This window comes from Diceros bicornis, chromosome 5 (genome assembly GCF_020826845.1).
Source record: "Diceros bicornis minor isolate mBicDic1 chromosome 5, mDicBic1.mat.cur, whole genome shotgun sequence".
NCBI classification, from domain to species: domain Eukaryota; kingdom Metazoa; phylum Chordata; class Mammalia; order Perissodactyla; family Rhinocerotidae; genus Diceros; species Diceros bicornis.
The window spans coordinates 74,249,532-74,270,536 of record NC_080744.1 but is presented as its reverse complement, the minus strand read 5'-3'; the positions used below and the strand labels follow the sequence as shown (position 1 = coordinate 74,270,536).

General features: G+C 39.7%; 1 protein-coding gene across 1 annotated transcript in view; it reads left to right on the top strand.

Moving 5' to 3' along the window:
• Window positions 1–9,265: 9,265 nt before the first annotated feature.
• Window positions 9,266–21,005, top strand: part of GABRG3 (gamma-aminobutyric acid type A receptor subunit gamma3) — a 634,800-nt gene continuing 623,060 nt past the window's right edge. Inside the window, exons 1-2 of the mRNA XM_058542243.1 lie at window positions 9,266–9,796; window positions 14,893–15,041. Coding sequence (XP_058398226.1) covers window positions 9,744–9,796; window positions 14,893–15,041 — 202 coding nt within the window. The 5' untranslated portion in view covers window positions 9,266–9,743. The remainder of the gene's footprint in view (window positions 9,797–14,892; window positions 15,042–21,005) is intronic.

Genomic DNA, 21,005 nt, shown 5'->3' with positions numbered 1-21,005 from the left:
ACTACACCACCAGGCCGGCCCCGACGAAATTTTTAAAAATCAAGTGTAATTTGAAATTACACATAAAAATCTATGGGATACATTTAACGCATATCAGAAGAAAATTCATATTCTTAAACACTTATATCAATACAAATGAAAAAATGCAAAAAACAATTAAATTCCTACTCAAAAAGCTAGAAGCAGAACAATGAAATGAACCAAAAGATAGTAGGTACTTACCAGGTAACAAAAATAAAATTAAAAGTAGAATTTAATTATGTAGAGCTTATAGAAACAGTAGATCTAACTAATGATTCAAAACTTTGGTGACTAATGAAATATACAAACTACTTAAGAAAAAAGGGGGAACATACACAAAATAAGAAATAAAACTATTTATACAGAGAAAAACAAAAAGAAGTCATAAGAGACTACTTAGCACATCTTTGTTTAGAAAATTTGAAACATAGATGAAATGGACAATTTCTTGGTGGAAATACAGTTTACTGAAATTGCCCCATTAGAGATAGAAAGCTTAAGAAGGCCATGTTTCATAGAAGAAAAAGAGAAGGTTATCAAAACTTCTACACACACACACACACACACACACACACACACACACACACACACACAGGGCCCAATGTCTTCACAGGGAAATTCTACTAAACTTTCAGAGACCATATAATCCCAATGCAAATAAATTGTTCCAAAACAGAAAATGAAGGAAAACTTTCAAGTTTATTCTTAGGTGTGTAAGAATGGTTCAATGTTAGGAAATTCAGTAATATAATTCACTGTATTAATCATCTATGGAGAAAATTCATTTGATTATCTCCATTGATGGTATAACAGTCTGACAAATTTTAACACCCATTCTTGATTTTAAAAAATACTAAAAAATAGTTATTTACAGGCATCTCATCTTTCTCCTCCTTCTATCTGTCTGTCTCTCATCACGAGACCCTAGAGAGCTTTCCACTATGATTTAGAATAAGAAAAGGATGCCCACTTTTCCTCTACTCTTTATCATCATACCGAAGGTATTAGCCAGGGCAATTAGACAAATGGAAACTACTGGAGGCATAAAAACTGGGATCGATGAAGTAAATCTATCCCTATTTGGAGGCAATGTGATAGTAAAACCGGAAAACACTAGAGAATCAATGATAACATTAACTCAAACATTAAGAGAATTCAGAAAGCAAGCAGGTTATAAAAATAATATAAAATAGGAGAAATGTTTATATGCATGAATAATAAGCAATTAGAGGACAGTATGGAAGAGAAAATACTATTAACAATAGAAATAAAAAAGATACAATTTTTACAAATAAACTTAAGAAATATGAAAATCCTATATGAAGCACTCAGGAACAAATAGAAAAAATATTCCTTGTATAGGACAACTCAACATCATAAAGATGTTGATTTTCCCTAAGTTAATTTATCCATTTAATAGAACTCCAATAAAACACAAAAAAAGTTTTTTCTGGAGCTATACAAGTTGATAGTAAAGTTAATTTGCAAAAATAAATATGTGAGAACACATGAAAATATTGAACAAGAAGATTAAGAGCTAAGACCAGCCCAAACAGATATTAAAACAGAGTACAAAGTCTCTATAATTAAAATGGTGATATAGCACATTAGTAGTAAAACAGCCATTGGAATTAGACGATAATTCAAAAACAGATACAGGTATATATAGAAATCTAGTATATGATAATGGTGCTATTTCAAATCAGTAGGGTGAAGTTGAACTTTTGAATAAATAGTGTGGGGAGATCTGAATAGCCATTTGAAAAATATTAAAATCGCATCCATACCTCACATAGTACAAAAGAATATATTCCAAATGAATCAGAAATATAAATGTAAGAAATTAAATCACATAGGTACCAGAATAAATCATGGGTGAATTCTTTTATAACTTGGGTGTAGGGGAAATGTTTCCAATTATGTATTCATATCGAGATGCAATAAAATATTGATAAATTTGAATACAGAAATATTTTTTAAATGTTCATGATGAAGAGAAAAATATAAGAAAATCAAATGAAAAATGACAAGTGGAAAGAAATTATTTGCAACATATACCACAGAAAAATGGCTATCTATAATATATGAAAATAGGAATTCTTAAAATTTGAGGATAAGAGATGAAGAAATGGTAAAAAAAAAAAAGTGCAAAGGACATGAGAAAATAATTTGCCAAAATAGAAAATGGCCATAAACATTTAAAAATGTTCAATTTATCTATAATAAGAAAAATGCAAATTAGAACTATGTTGAGATACCATTTCTCACCTCTTAGTTTAAACATTCGAAAATGCACTCTACTGACAAAGCTAAGAAGAAACATAGTTTTGATAGTTGGAAAAAAAAAAATGGAGGAAGTTTCCCTATTGGAAGGAAATTGGGCAACATCTGGCTAAACCACACATGTACTCTTTGATCTAGAAATCCCACATCTAGGAATTTACCCTGAAGACACATTTCCCACAGTATGAAAATAGGCATACACAAGGGTATATGGTCCAGCAATATATGCAATTACAAACTATTGGAAACTACTAAAATACCCCAGCAAAGTAGATTGATTTAAAAACAATAGCATTTACACACGGAGTACTACTTAGCCATGTAAAAAGAATGAGTAAGAGCTGCATTAACTGGTATAGAGTGATTTCCAAGATACATTATTGAGGAAGATGAAGCAACGTGCAAAAAGTTTTATATAGCATGCAATATAAAAAAACAAAGAAGGGAAATGAGAAAATAGTAATGCAGATATTTATTTTTGTAAAAAAAGAGAAAAATAAAGTAGAAATTCATGGATTGGATTATTTCCAGGAAGGGTGTGTGCGGTGCGGGGGCAAGTGGAAGGAATGAAGGGAGTGACACTATTCTGGGTATTTCTTATTCTTTTGTTGTTTTTTTTTTTTGAGGAAGATTAGCCCTGAGCTAACATCCAATGCCAATCCTCCTCTTTTTTGCTGAGAAAGATTGGCCCTGGGCTAACATCCGTGCCCATCTTCCTCTACTTTATATGGGATGCCACCACAGCATGGCTTGGCAAGTGGTGCGTCTGTCTGTGCCCGGGATCCGAACCTCCGAACCCCTGGCGGCTGAAGTGGAGAGTGCGAACTTAACAGCTAAGCCACCAGGCCAGCCCCAGGGGTATTTCTTATTCTTTTTTGTAAGTTCTGACTTTTGGAATCATGTTAATATTTTACACATTAAAAATAAATTTAAATCTACCATGAAGGGAAAAAACGCTCAAGTTCAATACAAACAGAAACAAATGAACTCAGCTCCGGTTTAAATTAATAGCATAACCACATTGGAGAAAAAACCCTAAACCAAATAACTTTTAAACACAGCATTTGATTTTCTTCTTGTATTCTTAGCTTAAAGAAAAATAAAAAGATTTGAAATGAAATCCTAAATTCAGTCTAGAAATCTGCTTTTCATTGTAGTATGGTTACAGTAATTCTGAAACTACATTGCCTGCACTGGAGGGTTGAGCAAATTAATAAATATATTAATTTCGTTGAGAATTGGTATTCTCACTGAGGAAGAAAAGTTACAAAGAGGGAAAGTGCAAAGACAAGGAAAAATCCTATGGGAAACTGTACTATACACTCAGTAATTCTACTACATGATACGATATGAGATATATATATATATATATATATAACATGATATACTATAATACTATAGTATAATGTAGTGTCGTACATATATATAGGCCACATATATTCTAGTTCAGTCCTCTAGAAAGCTTCAAAGCAATGACATTTCAGAACAATTAGATCTTGTTTTCTAAACATAATTCCTGATTAAAAGGAACCAGGCAGAAATTGTGGCTTCAAGGACTGGAAAAATGAAATTATGAGTGAGCCTAGAAAATCTTCTTGCCACAGAAACTAAGGACGTGCCAAAAAGTACATTGGGGACAGGCTAAAAGGAGTTAGGAGTCAGCTTGAAGCTCTTACTGTCTAAATCTTGGGTAATTTGAGAATAGCAATAAAGAAACCACAGTCCACACTGAAAGTAATTATAGAGAAAGAGAAAAGCGCTTCCTTAAAGTATAATACCAACTCATAAATGTCGAAGAAACAACAAAATTAGAAAATAACCATTTTACAACCAGGAGGCAAGAATCACCAATGCAAGCTAAAACTAAAATAATTAAATATTCTCACAGAATTTTCCCCAAAGAATAATTAATAATTTAAAACGAAAAAGTAACTTCACAGTGGAAGAACCTAGCGGGTACCAACTTAACCAACGTGACCCATAATAATAATATAACAAACCATCCTTCTTTGCTCCGACGCAATGCACTGAGAAAACCAATGTTACTTATGCCAGATTTCTGCCAAAAATACATAACCGGAATCTGATCACAAGGAAACAGCAGACAGACCCAAACTGAGCCGCATTCTACAAAATCACTTATCTCTACTGAAATTATTGATGTTATGAAAGACTATGAAAGGTGACAGAATTGTTCTAGATTAAAAACATACTAAAGGGACACAGGGGATGAACTGTGTGGTCCTGAATGGGATCTTGGACCATATGCGGGAAAACGATATTCCAGATGTTATTGGAACAATTAACAAAATTAGACTAGGGACTGTAGATTGTGTTATATTATATGGAAATTTTTGTGTTATTCTTATAAATTTCCTTTTAAGCTTGTGACTATTTCATAGTAAATAGTTAAAAATTTTCAGGAAAATTTACAAGCTAACTTATACAGAAATGCAAACGGCCTAGAACAGTCAAAAGAATAAATTCAGAGTACAAAAAATAATATTAAGAGCAATTTTAAAGCTATAGTAATAAAAAATATGTGTGGTATTGATACAAGTATAGACAAATAGATCAAGAGAACAGAGCCCAGAAAAAGATGCATTCACATATGGTCACCTGATTTATGCAAATTCAGTGGGTAAAAAGATGGGTGTTTTAAATAAATCATGCTAGATCCATTAGTTATCTGTTTGAATTAAAAAAATTGACTCATAGGGGCCGGCCCGGTGGCGCAAGCGGTTAAGTGCGCGTGCTCCGCTGCGGCGCTGCGGCGGCCCGGGGTTCGCTGGTTCGGATCCCGGGTGCGCACCGACGCACTGCTTGGTAAGCCATGCTGTGGCGGCGTCCCATATAAAGTGGAGGAAGATGGGCACCGATGTTAGCCCAGGGCCATCTTCCTCAGCAAAAAAAAGAGGAGGATTGGCGGATGTTAGCTCAGGGCTGATCTCCTCACACACACAAAAAAAAAAAAAAAAAAAAATTGACTCAAATAAAGTCATATACTAAAATTAATGACAAATGAAACCTAGACCTAAAAGAGGAGCTTTCCTATAAAGCTTTTAGAAGAAAACATAGTACACAATCTTTATTACCTCTGGGTAAGCAATGATTTCTTAAATAGGACACCAAGTAATATTCATAAAACACTATTTGGAGAATGTAAAGGCAAACCATTAACTGAGAGAAGATATTCATCACACACACATTAAAGGACTCATATCAAAAATACATAATAAGCTTCTACAAACAAGAAGACGACGAACAGGCTAGTTCAAAAATGAGCCAAAGACTTGAATGGCACTTCATAAAAGAAGATACTCCAATGGCTGAGAATCTGAAAACAGCTCAGTGAAATTAAAACCTGAATGAAATATCAGAATGGCTATAATTGAAAACAATGATAAGCCCCCATTTCATTGAGGCTATGTATGGAATTCATACATAGCCAATAGGCGGTAAATTGATAAAACTACTTTGGAAATCTCTTTAGCAATACCTCTTATCACTAAACATATGCCTTCTCTGCGGTCTAAACATTCCATTTCTAGTCAGACAACCAAGAGAAATGAGCGCATTTGTCCACCAAATATGTACAAATACGTGCGTGTCACTTAAATAATATGTGGTATATTGAATACCACAATGAAAGACCATGTGCAGCAATAAAAACTAATGAATAGCTGCTACATGCAACAACATGGCTATATCTCGCAGACATTATATTGGGTGAGAAAAACCAGGTGTGAAATAGAAGATATTACAAGATTCTATGTGACATTCAAAAGCAGGCAAAACCAGTCTATCGTGACGTGACAGAAGACAGAATAGTGGTCACCTAGGGTTGGTATCGCCAGCGAAGATGGCCTAGCGACTGGAAAGAGGCACCGGGAAAATGTTTTATACCTCAGTCTGGATGATATACGCATGCTATCCTTATGCAGATCATATATACATGTGTAAATATTCATTGGGCCATACTTTTAAGAGGAGTGCATTTTGTTGCAAGTGTATTATCCCTTGGTAATAAATTTTTTAAAAATTTGAGGAGGGAAAGTTTTTTTTTTTTTAAACTTCATAGTACAACTCAGAGGTATAATTTGGAGAGTGGGAGAGATTTTATTCAAACAGGAAACCCAGAAGCAATAAAGAATAAGATCAACGGATGCAGCGGTCCACTTATGTTCAGCAGCATGGCTCGCTCTGCTCCTTCGCGCCTGTAGGAGGTGAAGCGAGGCCACGAAAGGAATCCTGAGAGGTATGTCTCCGAGAAGCCGCAAAAGGATCCCTAGCCAAGGCAGGCATTCTCGCCGCCCCTTCGGTTTCCTTCCCGCCTCCTGCCGAGATGCAGCTCAACCCTCACGCTGCGCGGGCCAGCCCGGGTCTTCCCTGGAAACCCTGAGTCTGGACCTGATGCCAACACTCGAAACAAACAGCATGCATCGCAGAAGAATGGTCGATATTCACAGAAGTGCATGTGCTTCAGTTGGGTGGATCGATCCCCAACCCTTACCTCTTATGTCACTTTTTATTTCCCTTTCTTTTCCTGCGAACTTGGGGAATGGAATGCAAATCCAGCACGCCCCAGTGGAACTGTGAGCTTTTCTGGGGCTGAAAATGGAGAACACTCAGGCAAAAAACGGAGGGTGAGCACTGCGCATGCTCCGTAAAGCACTCCGCCCCCCCCCCCCCGCCCCCGCCCCAATCTCCGCAGGTCAAGCTGGGCTAAGGAGGAAAATCAAAGCCTAAAAGCTTGCCTTTGAAGATTCTAGATTGTTGACCTTGCATTTTGCTTTCACATTTATGCCCAGGAAGCTTGCTTTGGATTTTCCCTTCCCCTCAACTCACTTAGCTTTACAAAAAAAGAAAAAAAAAGTCTTGTTCCTGACTGCAACATGGGAAGAGGGGCTTTCCAAGGTAAAATGTTCAAGTCTACCAAACTGATCCACTAAGTCTAATAAGTGAAGCAAAGCATTAAAAATGCCAGAAGATACCATGTTGCATTCAATCATAATAATAACACATTTAACATATGCAAGAAAGTAAAAGAATAAGCCACACAAGGAGGTAAAATGAGCATCACATTTTCTTTTTCATTGGTTAAACTGCAAAAACTTCATAGGACACTTCTCATTATACTGATATTTTACAAAAATATTCAAGTATTGGTCTGTTTCTATTATAAACAAATTGTAAGCATTTGTACTCATGCTCAAATAATAAATAATACAGCATGGAGTCTAAAACATGGCTCAGTCAAAGAAGAAAACAACAAATGTTTACTGAGCTCCTATTCACCTGTGAGGCAGTATGGCATACTCATTAAGACTGAGCCATTGGAGGTGACTGCTGGGTTTTAACCCCCAGTCTTCAACCTCCTAGCTGTGTGATCTTGGGGAAATGACTTAACTTCTCTGTGCTTTTTCTCCATCTTTGAAAGGGAATAATGTTGTGAGTTAAAATGAGTTAATCTATGTAAAACCTTCACATCAATCCTGGGTCCCTATTATGTTATCAATGTCTGATGGTTATTTTTACCTTTGTTCCTATTACTGTGTTAAAAATTGAGGCACAGAAGAATTGTTTCTTTTTATTTGAAGTTTTCTTAACAGCACACTTAAAAACGATGTGGAGATGACATACTTCTATAAACAATTAATGAATGATGTCATCATCTAACTGATTTTAAAAGTGCTCAACTGTGTAACAGAAAAAATTAGAGATTAGAGCAGAGTATGATAAATGCTCATATTCCCCTGAAGCTGGAAAAAGTGTTCAAGGTGTTGGAGGTGGCAGAATGCAGGAGTGTTGGGAGTCTTCTTAAAACAGAAGACCTGAGTTGGGTCTGTGCATGTAAGTAGGAGAGATGAGGCAGGCAGAGGAGGATGCCAGAAGGAGCCCTGGGAAGGGGTGAGCTGGAGTGAGCTCAAGGCCACATAGAGACAGGAAGATGGCCTGCCGAGGCATCCACAGCTCCATTGTTAAAAAAAAAACAAACATATCAACAACACTCCCATCCACTTCATGACCACTTGCATGTTGGTGAACCCAGGAACAAGGGGGAAAACACCAGACAACTTTCAACTTACTCTTCTCTATGTTTTATGAACAAAGCTATTTGACAATATTAAAGAAATAGTTATCACACACTTTCATAATTCCATGAATAGTTCAAAATATAAAATACTTTTTAAGAACTATTTTTTTTTGCAATATAAAAGCAAAATTCTTAGTGGATTTATTCTAAGCTATGCTGATATTGTAATACTCATATGGTGAAAGACTAGCTTTCTGAGTGATTATTACAAATGAAAACAAATGCATTTTTCAGTTTTTGGAGTATGAAGATACATTGAATGAAGTGCCTTTCGTGGTTCAATCGAACAGAACGTCTTTTGCTTTTTGACTTAGGGTCTTTCTCTCTCCTACCTTTAACATTCATTTTCACCATGTTTATTGGTATGTGTTAGTCTCGACTTTTTTTCCGTGGGAAAGGTACACAGCGAGGGTGCTTTTTCCAAACACTCCCCAGCAAGCCACTTTTCCAAGCATATAATCTTAGTAGTGTATAGGAGTTAAGTCGACTTAGCACGACGTGTGCGATGGAAGGGCTGACTGCTTTCAGCAAACCATCTCACTCCTTCGCTATGGCGTACCTAATCGAAAACGCGCCGGGAGGGGCCGGCAACAGGTCAGGGAGCACCGGAGAACCACCACGTCGAGTTGAAATGACAGGAGGAGCGCATCCCATCCGACTCGGGGGCTCTCTCTCGACGAGGGGGTGCCGCTCCCTGGGACCCTACTTCAGGCTCCCTGCGGGATCCCCAAGCCTCCCCGCCTCTGCTGGGCCCCGCCCCCTTCCCGGCCTCAAACTCTGAGTCCATTCAAACCTGGCTTTCTTCGCCTCGCGCGTTGTCAAGCGTGTAATTGGGGAAACTCCTCCCCGCCGGGACCGCCTCGGAGGCGCCGCCAAAGGAGCGGCCGCCTCGCTGCCCCCACCTCCGAGCGCAGGGCGGCCGCACACCACGCAGAGCCCACCGCCCGGCCCCGGCGCGCGGCTGGCGGCTGGCGGTAGGGTGGGCTGCGCCGCGCCTGGCCGCGGGGCTGCGGGGCCAGGGACCGCCGCGCCCACCGGTTCCCGCCGCCCCGCCGCGCGGACCCAGCGCCAGTGCGCGGGCGGGGGCGGCGCGCCGCGGTGGCCGAGCGTCCCGCGTGCGCCCCGCGGAGCCGCGCGCAGACCCGCCGGCCGTCGGGGGCGCGGCCGGCCGCCCGAGCCCACACCTGTCCGGCCGCGGCGGCCCGGCGCCTGTGTCGCGCCGCAGTCGGGGGCATCGGAGGCAGCGAGGGCGAAGAGAGCCGGCGGAGGCGAGGCCCGCGCTCAGGAGGAAGCCGCGCCCGGCCGGAGGCCTCGGACCCCGAGCCCCGAGCTCCACCGCACCATGGCCCCGAAGCTGCTCCTCCTCCTCTGCCTGTTCTCGGGCTTGCACGCGCGGTAAGTGGCGCCGGGGCTCCGCATCCCCGGAGGCTCTGAGCCAGGCGGGAGGGCGGCGGGGGGGCGCTGTCCCCTGGCCCGGAGTCGCTGGCGCGTCCCGCCGTCGGCTGGGCTGCGGCACAGCCCGCCAGGCCGGCGAGCAGGAGCCGGGAAGTCGGCCTGTACCTCACCTGTCCCATCTTCCCCTGGACACGGCCATCTGCGTCTCCAGGCTGGGCGGCTGCAGCCTTCTCTGCAGCTGGGAATGTGGGGACTGTGAGGTGAATGGGCTCTTCTCCTGAATCTTTAATGGTCTGGTCGTTTTAAGGGTTTTTGAAAACCAATATCCTAGGGGAGCATTGGTGTCTACCTCCTTAGCTACCCCTTACCCCTCCCCCCAAAGTGTTCCAGGGACTGACACACACATTGACCGACAATTCTGTATCATTTCCAGCACTCTGAAATTTCCCAGGACCCAGGAGTCACGGTTTCCTAGCTGTCCAGTTTAGTCCAGTCTGGTGAACCCGGGCTGGAGGCAGGTGGAGGAGGATTGGGGCAAAGTGGGCAGCTGGGGCTCTGCTTCTCAGACAGGATTTCCCTTCCCAGGTCCTGCAAACACACGCACGTACATGCACACATGCACCCCTTCTAGATGAGCCACTTTTCACACACAAGAATATACACACACCTACCCCCTTGAAGCAAGCATGTTGAAATTAATAAGGCTTCTGCCTAGTAACTGTAAGAAATTATCTCACCCTAAATACCCTTAACCTTCCTCCTAGAACACCAACCAGCTAATAATAGGAGCTTAGAAAGGTTCCAGGAAGAGGTGAAGAGGGCTCATGAGAATGGAAGGGCAGTGAGACCGGAAGGTTAAACCCTGTTGCTGTAAATATAACTGGAGATTCTGGGTTTGGTTTCTTTAATTGTCTCCCAGAGTACATCTCTGGCCCAGAGCCTACAGATTGTCCTGTGCTTTAGAAATTAGAGCAGCTCCCTTACTCTCCCCCCATCATCACCCCAAGAATCTCAGGGCATCCCTATCCACTAAACACTCTTGTTTTGACACTTCTTCATTTCCTGGATCTGGGAGCTAGAGAGCAAGAGAGCGTCCCTGTGGGCCATCAGTCCTGCAGGTGTCAGCAAGAAGTGCCAGGAGGTCTTGCGTTTTCACTCATATTTGTGAAGTACGGAGGAACTAGGAAGGCACATTAACAAATCCCAGTCCTTACTCCCCACTTTTGACGGGGGTGTTTCTCTCTGAGGAAGAAATCTGTGGCCCTCCCCTCCACGCCACTCATCTTCGCTAAGAGTTGAGAGTGTGAACGGCAGGTCGGGTGTGCCAGGGATGGCAGGCTCGACGGTGACTCACAGGCGGCTCTCTCAATGAGGCAGAGCCATCCCTGGGCTTTTCAACTTCAGTTTCTTCCTGTCTAAGGAGAGAGCTGGGAACGGCAATGCAAGTGCACTTTCTGAGGCTGATTCTACCTGGATGTGTCTCTGTTTAGCGGCAGACAGCACCAGGCATAACATGGAGGTCTGAAGTCATATCTAGATCTGAAGTCACGTCTACATGACCTTTCTGTTGCCACCGACTGGATGAAGTGACCTGCGGTTCAGGTTTAGATAATCACCTCTTTAGATCTATAGATACTTAACATGCTAGGAGGAAAACTGCCTGTTATCCTCATTACTTTATGTACTTAGTAGGAAAGTATCTTAGTATCTAACTTGAAACAGTCAGGTTTCTAGAGATTCCCAAATACACACCCAATCTCTTGGGATTCTTCATCTTTCCATTTTGCCAAGGCAGATGTAATGATTTTAATATGTTCTGTCTGGGTTGGTTCCCTGGCCTTCATAATAGAGGTTGCATATCAGTTGAAAAAAATCCAAATTTTGAACTAATTTTATTGCTATATGCCTCTCCTTTGAAAGTGTCTTTGTTCTTTGAATGGATTTTTACAGACATGTAAAATAATCTAATGTCCAGTGTCATCTTTCAAAACTGTTAATTCTCAGAGGGTTCTCATTTGCACTTCAGAATGTCTTCCTGGTGTTGAAGGGCCCTGGAAAGGGTTCTGAAAGTTGTGGTCTATGGTGATGGCTTGGCAACTCCCTGGAGGGAAAAGCGCCCCATTCTGACACCCATGGATGAGCTTGTTATACATTAAACACGCTAAGTCGCACCTGGACCTTGGTAATATTTGGAAGATGCTTGACCGCTTTCTGAGGTTTAGGAGCTCCTTTTAATGTTTAAAAATACTTCAGACTTTGTCTCTGTCCTTCTGCTTGAAGAGAAGGTGTAAGACATGAAAATAACATCTGAGGGTTGAGCAGTTGTTTGACAATGACACTACATCACCGATTTGTTTTTAAGAACCAGCTAATTGCAGTGATGGTGTTTAGGATCCAACAACCCTGATAACAGAATGCTCATAAAGAATATATATAACCCACTTAGACTTTAGAAAAGCAGAACACTTTTGTTTGGCACACACTCTGGTGGGTTCCCTGAGATGACATTTGGTTTTCATCAAAGGGAGGATTTTCCTGTAGGGCTAGTGGTCTGGCTCGAGCACTGTGAGGCTTCTGTTTCCTTCTCTGAAGTCCTGCAGCACACTGACAGGGGATCAGGATTGGGAGGAGCTCAGTGTTGGCCGCTGAGGGGCCAGGAGCATCTCTGCCCACTGTCCACCCCAACCGAGCCACGGAGCTGCAGGTCCCGTGTTGCCTGCTGAAGGGGTGGGAGAGAACACTGCTTCTTTTCCTTTCTCCTGTCCCTGACTCGCATCTGCCCTGGCCTCTAAGGAAGAAGCTTAGGAAGTTTCAGGAAAACCCTCTCATCACCACTAGAGGGAGAATTAGGCTCATTGTAATACCTGTTATTGAAGTAGCTAGAGTATTTTTCAGAAGCTAAGGCTGTGTATGCAGAGAACTGATGAAGAGTTAGTCAGTGTGCTCAGTCTGTGTCCATATGACCGCTGGGGCAATAGGAAATAACAGAGCATGGTCTGGTCTGTGCTGGTGAGCTGTCTTTGGGTGTGGGGGAGGGGAAAAAGGGAGAGAGTAAGGCAGAAGGGAAGGGGAGGGAAGGGCCAGAGGAGAGAGGAGAGAGGGAAAGAGACAGAGAGACAGCAAAGGGAGAGAGAAAAGCATGGTGGCTGGATTGGAACGTGTCCTGTGAATGTTGAATGTGATTCCGCCGAGGCAGGCTGACCCTGTGTCCCCAGTCCCCCAAATGCTTTCGCTCTGGAATGAATGCCAGCTGTTGGCTCCAGCTATCCATGTCCTACAGAACCTGCTTCAACCTACTTTTTTTTTTTTTTTGCAAGATTGTAAAATTAATATTCCTGATAAAATAAAATATTCTACAGTGACATTTTAAATTCTGTAGTGTTAATTTGTAAAAGTTCAGTTTGACAAATGATGAAATGCAGCATATCACTTCTTGAATATCTGTCCCCAATTTTATAAGTTCCTATTGATGGCAAATAAAAAACCATGGCAATTTATAGTTTCTATGGATGATTTATTTTAGCTCTCTAGCCAATAGGTATTCAAGAAATAGAATTACAGTGTAAGATCAGCCTAGGAAAAACTTAAGTGAAGTCAGTCTGTGAAATATATGCTATATACTATCATTTTTATGTTATCAGAATCTCATAAACGTGTATATTCATCCAGAACTAGACTATCTGACACTGCTCTAGTCGATGTTAAGGCTAGTTGACACTCATAAAAAGACTCATGTATAGAATATATGACATAGACATATGATTATACAGATAACATATAATTATATGTTATAATTATATAATTATTATTGTAATGATATATTATTATATAGAATATATATGATTCTGAAGATTTAAACAAAGTAGAGATAATAAACTTTAAAAAGTTTATTCTTTTCATTTATGTCATGTTCATTATAGGTAATTTAGAAAATTCCAGAAATTAACTTAAAGAAACTTATGTCCAGAGCGCAACTGTCCTGAGATGGTGTTAACATTTTGGCTCCTGTCTGGGAAACCAAACAGAAATGAGCTCACACTCAAAACAAATAAACCCCAATGCAGTTTTCTATTCTATTTTGTGCTCCATATGTGAGGAAAAAGTCATTAAGGCAGGCACACTGACATTATAAAGGGGGAAGTTTGTTTGTTTTATGAGCTTTCTTGCCGTGGTGAATGGCCGTCCACCTGGAAATGCTGCTTTAAGGCAGACGAGGACTCTCTTCTTTTCAAGCCCGAACGGCCTCACTCACTCAGAAAACTAACTTGTCATTTCGAGGCCTCTCCATTCAAGTACTTCTGTCAGTGTGTATCACCCAGGAGAGGCGGCTGTCATGCTCAGCCCTGCACGAGACAAGCTCAGAGATGCTCAAGCATTCATTTGGACCCATTTATTAAGGGACCAAATGATGAAGATGTATTAGAAAGATCTTAATTTTTAATGTGTGTGTTAGCCTACTCTGTAAGAGATGAATCAGTTTGTGTAGTAGGAGGCATGTAAGATCGCCAGAGGTTGTTCGCCAGCCAACGTCTCTGTTCCTCGTCACCCACATGAGTGCTGTCCAGGCAGACCACCTCATAATGTCCCCATGTCTGCCTAGACCAAAGGTTCCAGTCTCCATGAGAAGCATAGAAGTCAGACTCAACTATTCTCATTGAACACATTCTGCAAAGGCTCTTCTCACCTTCAAGTAATTGAGGTCTTGGCAGTGGGGGGTGGAAATGGCGTGATGAAGTCACCATCTTGCGAAGATCTGGAAGGTTTGTGCCTTGACTTTCAGAGGTTCTGAATGTGGATCCAAGGAAGGCTGATTGCCTGCTGGTTAATCTTCTGGCATTGATTTACTTATCACAGTGTTCTGTAGTTTAACTTGGACATGGAATCATTTTGTGACATTTAATGAAAACATTATGTCATGTTAATAGCAGTAGCATCCTTCCTGTTGAATTCTTCCTAATTTGTGTTTCATTTTATTTTTTAATTTTGGAGGTGATCCATTGGTTGGGCTGAGGGTCTGGGGGACTTTCTCCATGTTTCCCTGGTGTCCTGGAGCCAATCCTGCAACTTACGTGTCACGCTATGTGCCATAATTACAGATCCAGAAAGGTGGAAGAGGATGAATATGAAGATTCATCATCAAACCAAAAGTGGGTCTTGGCTCCAAAATCCCAAGACACCGATGTGACTCTTATTCTCAACAAGTTGCTAAGAGAATATGATAAAAAGCTGAGGCCGGACATTGGAAGTGAGTATTGATGTTTGGTATTCCAATAGAAAATATACTGTGATGATCTATTTTTTGTTTTCACTTTTAAATAATTATAAATTCACAGGACATTGCAAAGATAGTGCATCATCACACAATTCATGACTGTAGTATGATATCAAAACCAGGAAGTTGACATTGGTACAATGTGTGTGCATGGTTCCATGTCATCTTATCCTGTGTAGGTTTGTGTAGCAACCGCTGCAATCGTGATACAGAACTGTTTCATCACCATGCGGATCCTCCTTTTGCTACTCCTTTATAGTCATACTCTCCTACAAAATTCCTAACCCCTGCCAGCCACTAATCTGTTCTCCACTTCTGTATTTTTGTCATTTTGAGAATGTTACATACATGCAGTCATTCAGTGTGTGACTTTTTGAGACTGGCTTCTCTTCACTCAGCAAAATGATTTTGGGATTTATTCAAGTTGTTGTGGGTATCAATAGTTTGTTCTTTCTTATTGCTGAGACATCTTCCATGGTACGAATGTACCACAAGTTGTTCATCCATTCACCTATTGAGGAACATTTCGGTTGTTTCTGGTTTTTGTTTGTTACAAATAAAATGACTGTGTGCATTTGTGTACAGGTTTTTCATTGGACATAAGATTTTATTCTCTGGGATAGATGCCCAGGAATATGATACCAGGTCAGATGATGAATGTTTAGATTTTTTAAGAAACTGTCAAACTCTTTTCCAAAGTGGCGGTACCATTTTCTACCCTCACCAGCAATGTATGAGAGATGCGGTTTCTCTGTGTCTTCACCAGCAATTGGCGGTTTTACTGTTTTTTTATTTTAGCTGCTCTAATAGGTGTATATCTAATAGGTTGATATCTCATTGTGGTCTTAATTAGCATTTCCCTAACAGTTAGTGATATTGAACTCTTTTTATGTGCTTATTTCCCAGAAGTATGTCCTCTTCATTGAAATGTCTCTTCATGTTAGTTGCCCCTTTAAAAAATTGGATTATTTTGTTATATTTGTTCCTGTTGCATATTGAGTTCTTCATATATTCTAGATATGATTACTTTGCCAGAGATAATTTGCAAATTTTTTTCTCTCAGTGTGTAGCTTGTGTTTTCATTCTTTTAACAAGATCTTTCACGGAGTAAAAGTTTTTAATATTGATGGACTCTGATTGATTTTTAATCTTTTATGGAACGTGCTTTTGGAGTAGTGTCTAAGAACTCTTCATGAAACCCTGGTTCCTGATGATTTTCTCCTTTGTTTTCTTCTAAAAGTTTTATGATTTTATGTTTTACATTTAATTCATTATCTTTTTGGAGTTAATTTTTTATATAAAATCAAGGTGTGAGATTTAGAGCTAAGTGCCTTTTTCTTTTTCCTTTTTTTCTTAGTTTATGGATATCCAGTTGGTCTATCACCATTTGTTGAAAAGATTATCCTTCCTTCCTCTGTCGAATTGCCTTTGGACATTTGTCAAAAATCAGTCTTGATTACTATAGCTATATAATAAGCCTTGAAATTGGGTAGATTAATTCAACCTCTTATTCCTCTTTTTTGAAATTATTTTAACTTTTATAATCCATGTATTTTCTATATGAATTTTAGAATTATCTTGTCTGTCTCTACAAAAAGTCTTATGTTAAATCTTTATATCAATTTGGGAAGAACTGACATCTTTACTATGTTGAATATTCCAATCCATGAATGTGATATGTCTTTTCATTTATTTAGATCTTCTTTAATTTCTTACATCCGGTGTTTTACAGTGTTTAGTGTACAGGTTCTGAATATATTTTGTTAGATCTGCACCTAAGTACTTAATGTTTTTGGAGTGACTGTAAATGGTACGGTATTTTAAAATTCCATTTTACCTGTTTTCATTGCTAGTATACAGAAATACAGTTGATTTTTGTAAGTTGATGTTGTGTCTTTGGACTTGTGGAATTCACTTACTAGTAGTTTTAGGAAGTTTTAATTGTTTGTGTTTTGATAGGTTCCTTGGAATTTTCTGTGTACACCTTCATGTCATTCGCAAATGACAGTTTTATTTCTTGCTTTCCAATCTTTATGCCTTTTATTTCCTTTTCTTGCCTTATTGTGCTGGCTAGGACTTCCAATACTACACTAAATAACAGTAGTGTGTGTGGACAGCTTACCTTGTTCCAGCTCTTAGAGGAAAAGCATACAGTCTTTCACCATTAAGTGAGATGTTAACAAGAGGTATTTTGTATATATTCTTTATTAAGTTGAAAAAGTTCTCTCTATTCCTAGTTTTCTGACAGAAGGTTTTTTTGTCTTGAAAGGGTGTTGAATTTTGCCAAAAGTTTTTTCTGGATCAATTAATATGATCGTGATTTTTTTTTTTGGTTGGTTAATATGGTGGATTAGATTGATTGATTTTCAAATATTGAACCAGCCTTGCATCCCTAGAATAAACCTCACTTATTTATCATGTTTAATGATACTATTTTTAAAAAAACTCTGTTTAGGGGCTGGCCCAGTGGCGCAAGTGATTACGTGCGCACGCTTTGCTACCGCAGCCCAGGGTTTGCCGGTTCGAATCCTGGGCACGCACTGACGCACCACTTGTCAAGCCATGCTGTGGCGGCGTCCCATATAAAGTAGAGGAAGATGAGCACGGATGTTAGCCCAGGGCCAGTCTTCTTCAGCAAAAAGGAGGATTGGCAGATGTTAGCTCAGGGCTGATCTTCCTCACAAAAAAAAAAATTAAAAAACTCTGTTTATATATTACTGAATTCTTCTTGCTAATATTTTTTTAAGGATGTTTGTATTTCTATTCGTGAGGGACATTGGTCTTTAGTTTTCTTTTTCCTTTTATTTTTTTTCCAACAATCTTTGGTTTGGGTGTCAGGTAATACTATCTTCATAAAATGAGTTGGGAAGGCTCCCTTATCTTTATTTTCTGGAAGAGATTTTCTAAGAGTTTGTTCTAACTCTTCTTTAAATATTTTATAGAATTCTCCAATGATACTCTCTGGGTCAGGAGATTTATTTTCTGGAAATTTCTTCTTTACAAATTCATTTCCTTAATAGTTGTAAGTCTTTTCAAATTATCAATTTCATGTTCAGTAAATTGTGATAGTTTTGCTTTTCAAGGAATTGGTCCATTTCTTTTGAAATGTTAAACTTATGTGTATAGAATTGTTCATGATAGGAATATCATAATATTATTATCATTTTAATATCTGTAGGGCCTATAATAATATCCTCTGCTTCGTTTCTGATATTGGTACTTTGTGTCATCTTTCTTTGTCATCTTGCTGGAGGTTTGTTTCATTGACATTTTCAAAGACCTAACTTTTTGTTTCATTGTTTTTCTGTTTTCAATTTCATTAAATTTTGCCTTTATTTTTACTATTTGCTTTCTTCTGCTTGCTTTGGGTTTATTTTGCTCTTCTTTGAGGTAGCACTTAGATTCTTTACTTGAGACCGTTTTTCTTTTCTAATTAAGAAGCATTTAGTGTTCTAAATTGCCCTCTCTGCACTGCTTTAGCTGCATCTCACAGATTTTGATATGTTGTATTTTCATTTTCATTCAGTTCAATGGATTTTTTATTTCCCTTGAGATTTTTCCTAACTCGTGGATTATTTGGAAATGTGTTTTTAGTTTCTGTGTGTTTGGAAGTTTTCCTGTTATCTGTTACTGATTTCTAGTTTGATTCCATTGTGATTCGAGAACATACTTTGTATGAGTTCAGTTCTTTTAAATTTGTTAACGTTTGATTTATGTCCCAGGATTTGGTCTATTTTGGTGAATGCTCCATGGGCACTTGAAAAGACTGTGTTCTGCTGTTGGATGGATTGGATACTGCTGTTTGATGGTATTGTTGAGTTCTTCTGCATCTTTGCTGATTTTCTGTCTAGTTTTTCTATCAGTTGTTATGCTAGATTAAAAGTTGATGGGTTAAAAAGCTGATCCAAGACCAAGACAAGAGTGTGTTTGGCCAAGAGAGAAATGTTTACAAGTGCTGGTACAAACCTGCATCATATTCATGGTTATGGTTAGAGAACATGGAGTTTGCAGCAGGCATGTTTTGCATATGATGCACCCCGGCTATGGCTTGTTTCCTCTTCTCCATGGTGCTCAATTTCATTTAGCGCCCAGCAGCTTGCCAGCTGTCATACTACCCCAGTCACCCTGTCCCTCTGTTTTTCCAAATTTGAGGCTCAAGTCTCCAGTTTATCTGTAGCAGGACATGGAATTATACTGGTTCCAACAGGCATAGAATTTCAAAATCCTTGTGGTGTAGTGTGCAGAGGGTTTGGAGATGCATGTCCAGTGCGATATTTGAGCAGTCATATTATTTTTCTGTGTTTCAGTTGTCCCTTCCATACAATGAAGGAGGCGGACCAAATTACTCTTTTTTTTTTTTTTTAATTTTTATTTATTTATTTTTTTCCCCCAAAGCCCCAGTAGATAGTTGTATGTCATAGTTGCACAGCCTTCTAGTTGCAGACCAAATTACTCTTAAACTTCCTTCCAACTTTAAGATACTTATTCAGTGAGTTTATATTTAAATTACCATTGCACAAGGTAAATTCAATTGTCACCACAGTCTTCCCATCATAATTATATAAAAGGTCTATCCACTGTGAAGAGCGTGCAACAATTCTGTGTTTATATGGAAAGAGAAAATTGAGAAAATATTACTGATTTTCTCATTAATTGTTAGATGCTGTGCTTGACCTTAGACCGAAGATAAATAAGACTCACTCCTTGCCCTTCTGGGCATTTATTCCAATTGGTCCTTTGCTTATCTTGTGCGAGAACACAGGAAAGCACCTTCTATCCATGGTATTATTTGGTACCACATTCATCCTCTGAATTGGACATGGGTAGAAAGTGGGTGAGGCGGCTTCCAACCCAGATCTCTCTGACTATAGCTAGAGTACTTAGCCACTGCACTACTTATAGAAAGTGCAAGACAAACTTATTAAAAAACAGGGCACCCCTCTTGCACACACATACAACACAACACTTGGAAGGGGATATGTCACATGCTATGGGCAAGCAGAATTCACATTTCTAAGGATTTTATTTTTCCGTTATGTACGTAAGGAGTTGTGAATTCTCTAAATGAAACAGAATAGTACACACTAAGAATGAATGCTGCTTTTTTAGAAGGCAGCTCCTCTAAAGTCTCATGTCATTTGCTCCTCAGAAGTCATTATCATATCTCAGAAGAGCTCCGTGGTTTTTGAATGAAAGAGATGTAAAAAACAATTAAATATAAAACCATAAAGCAGGATGCTCCTCTTTGGTTTCATGACTTTAGAGTTCTATCATGCACATTGTCATGGTCCCTGGGGCGGCAGAGTGACCTGATGAAAGTCCCCAGGGTCACTGGGGCATCTTAGGATTTCGCTTCCTGTCTCATTTAAGTGCTAAATAATGCCAGAGTGGCAGAATCCAGCAACTCACTGACGTTCAATCAGAGTAACTGCCCAAGAACAGCTCTCCTGGTAAAAGATACTGAATTAGACACCATTTTCTTTCATAGTTTAGGTCTCTGCTTTAAATGATAATTTTCTATAAAAATCTGAATTCCTTTTCTTTTCTCACTACTTTTTTCACATGTAGCCTATTTTATTTGTTATAATCATCATGCCTCCTCATCAAGGCACAGTCAACTTACATGTTCCTAACATAGTGCTGTACATGGATTTATCATTAGTTTATTGCAAGTATCAGTTTATTTGCTCACCTCCATTATCACTCTCTCCCTCTCTCAGCAAGTCAGCCCATATTTACTGATCATTCACTCTGTACCAAACCCTTGGCCATGGACAGGTGGCTAGCAACACAGACACTGTCCACACTTGGGTTCTTCTGATGGGGAGGGAGAGGGGCAGGGATCTCCAAAGAGCAATTAGGAGTTGATATTGGTAGTCCCACTTTGGAGTAAAGCGAGCCTATTTAAGGCACTCTCTGGCTTAAATGTCACGAAAA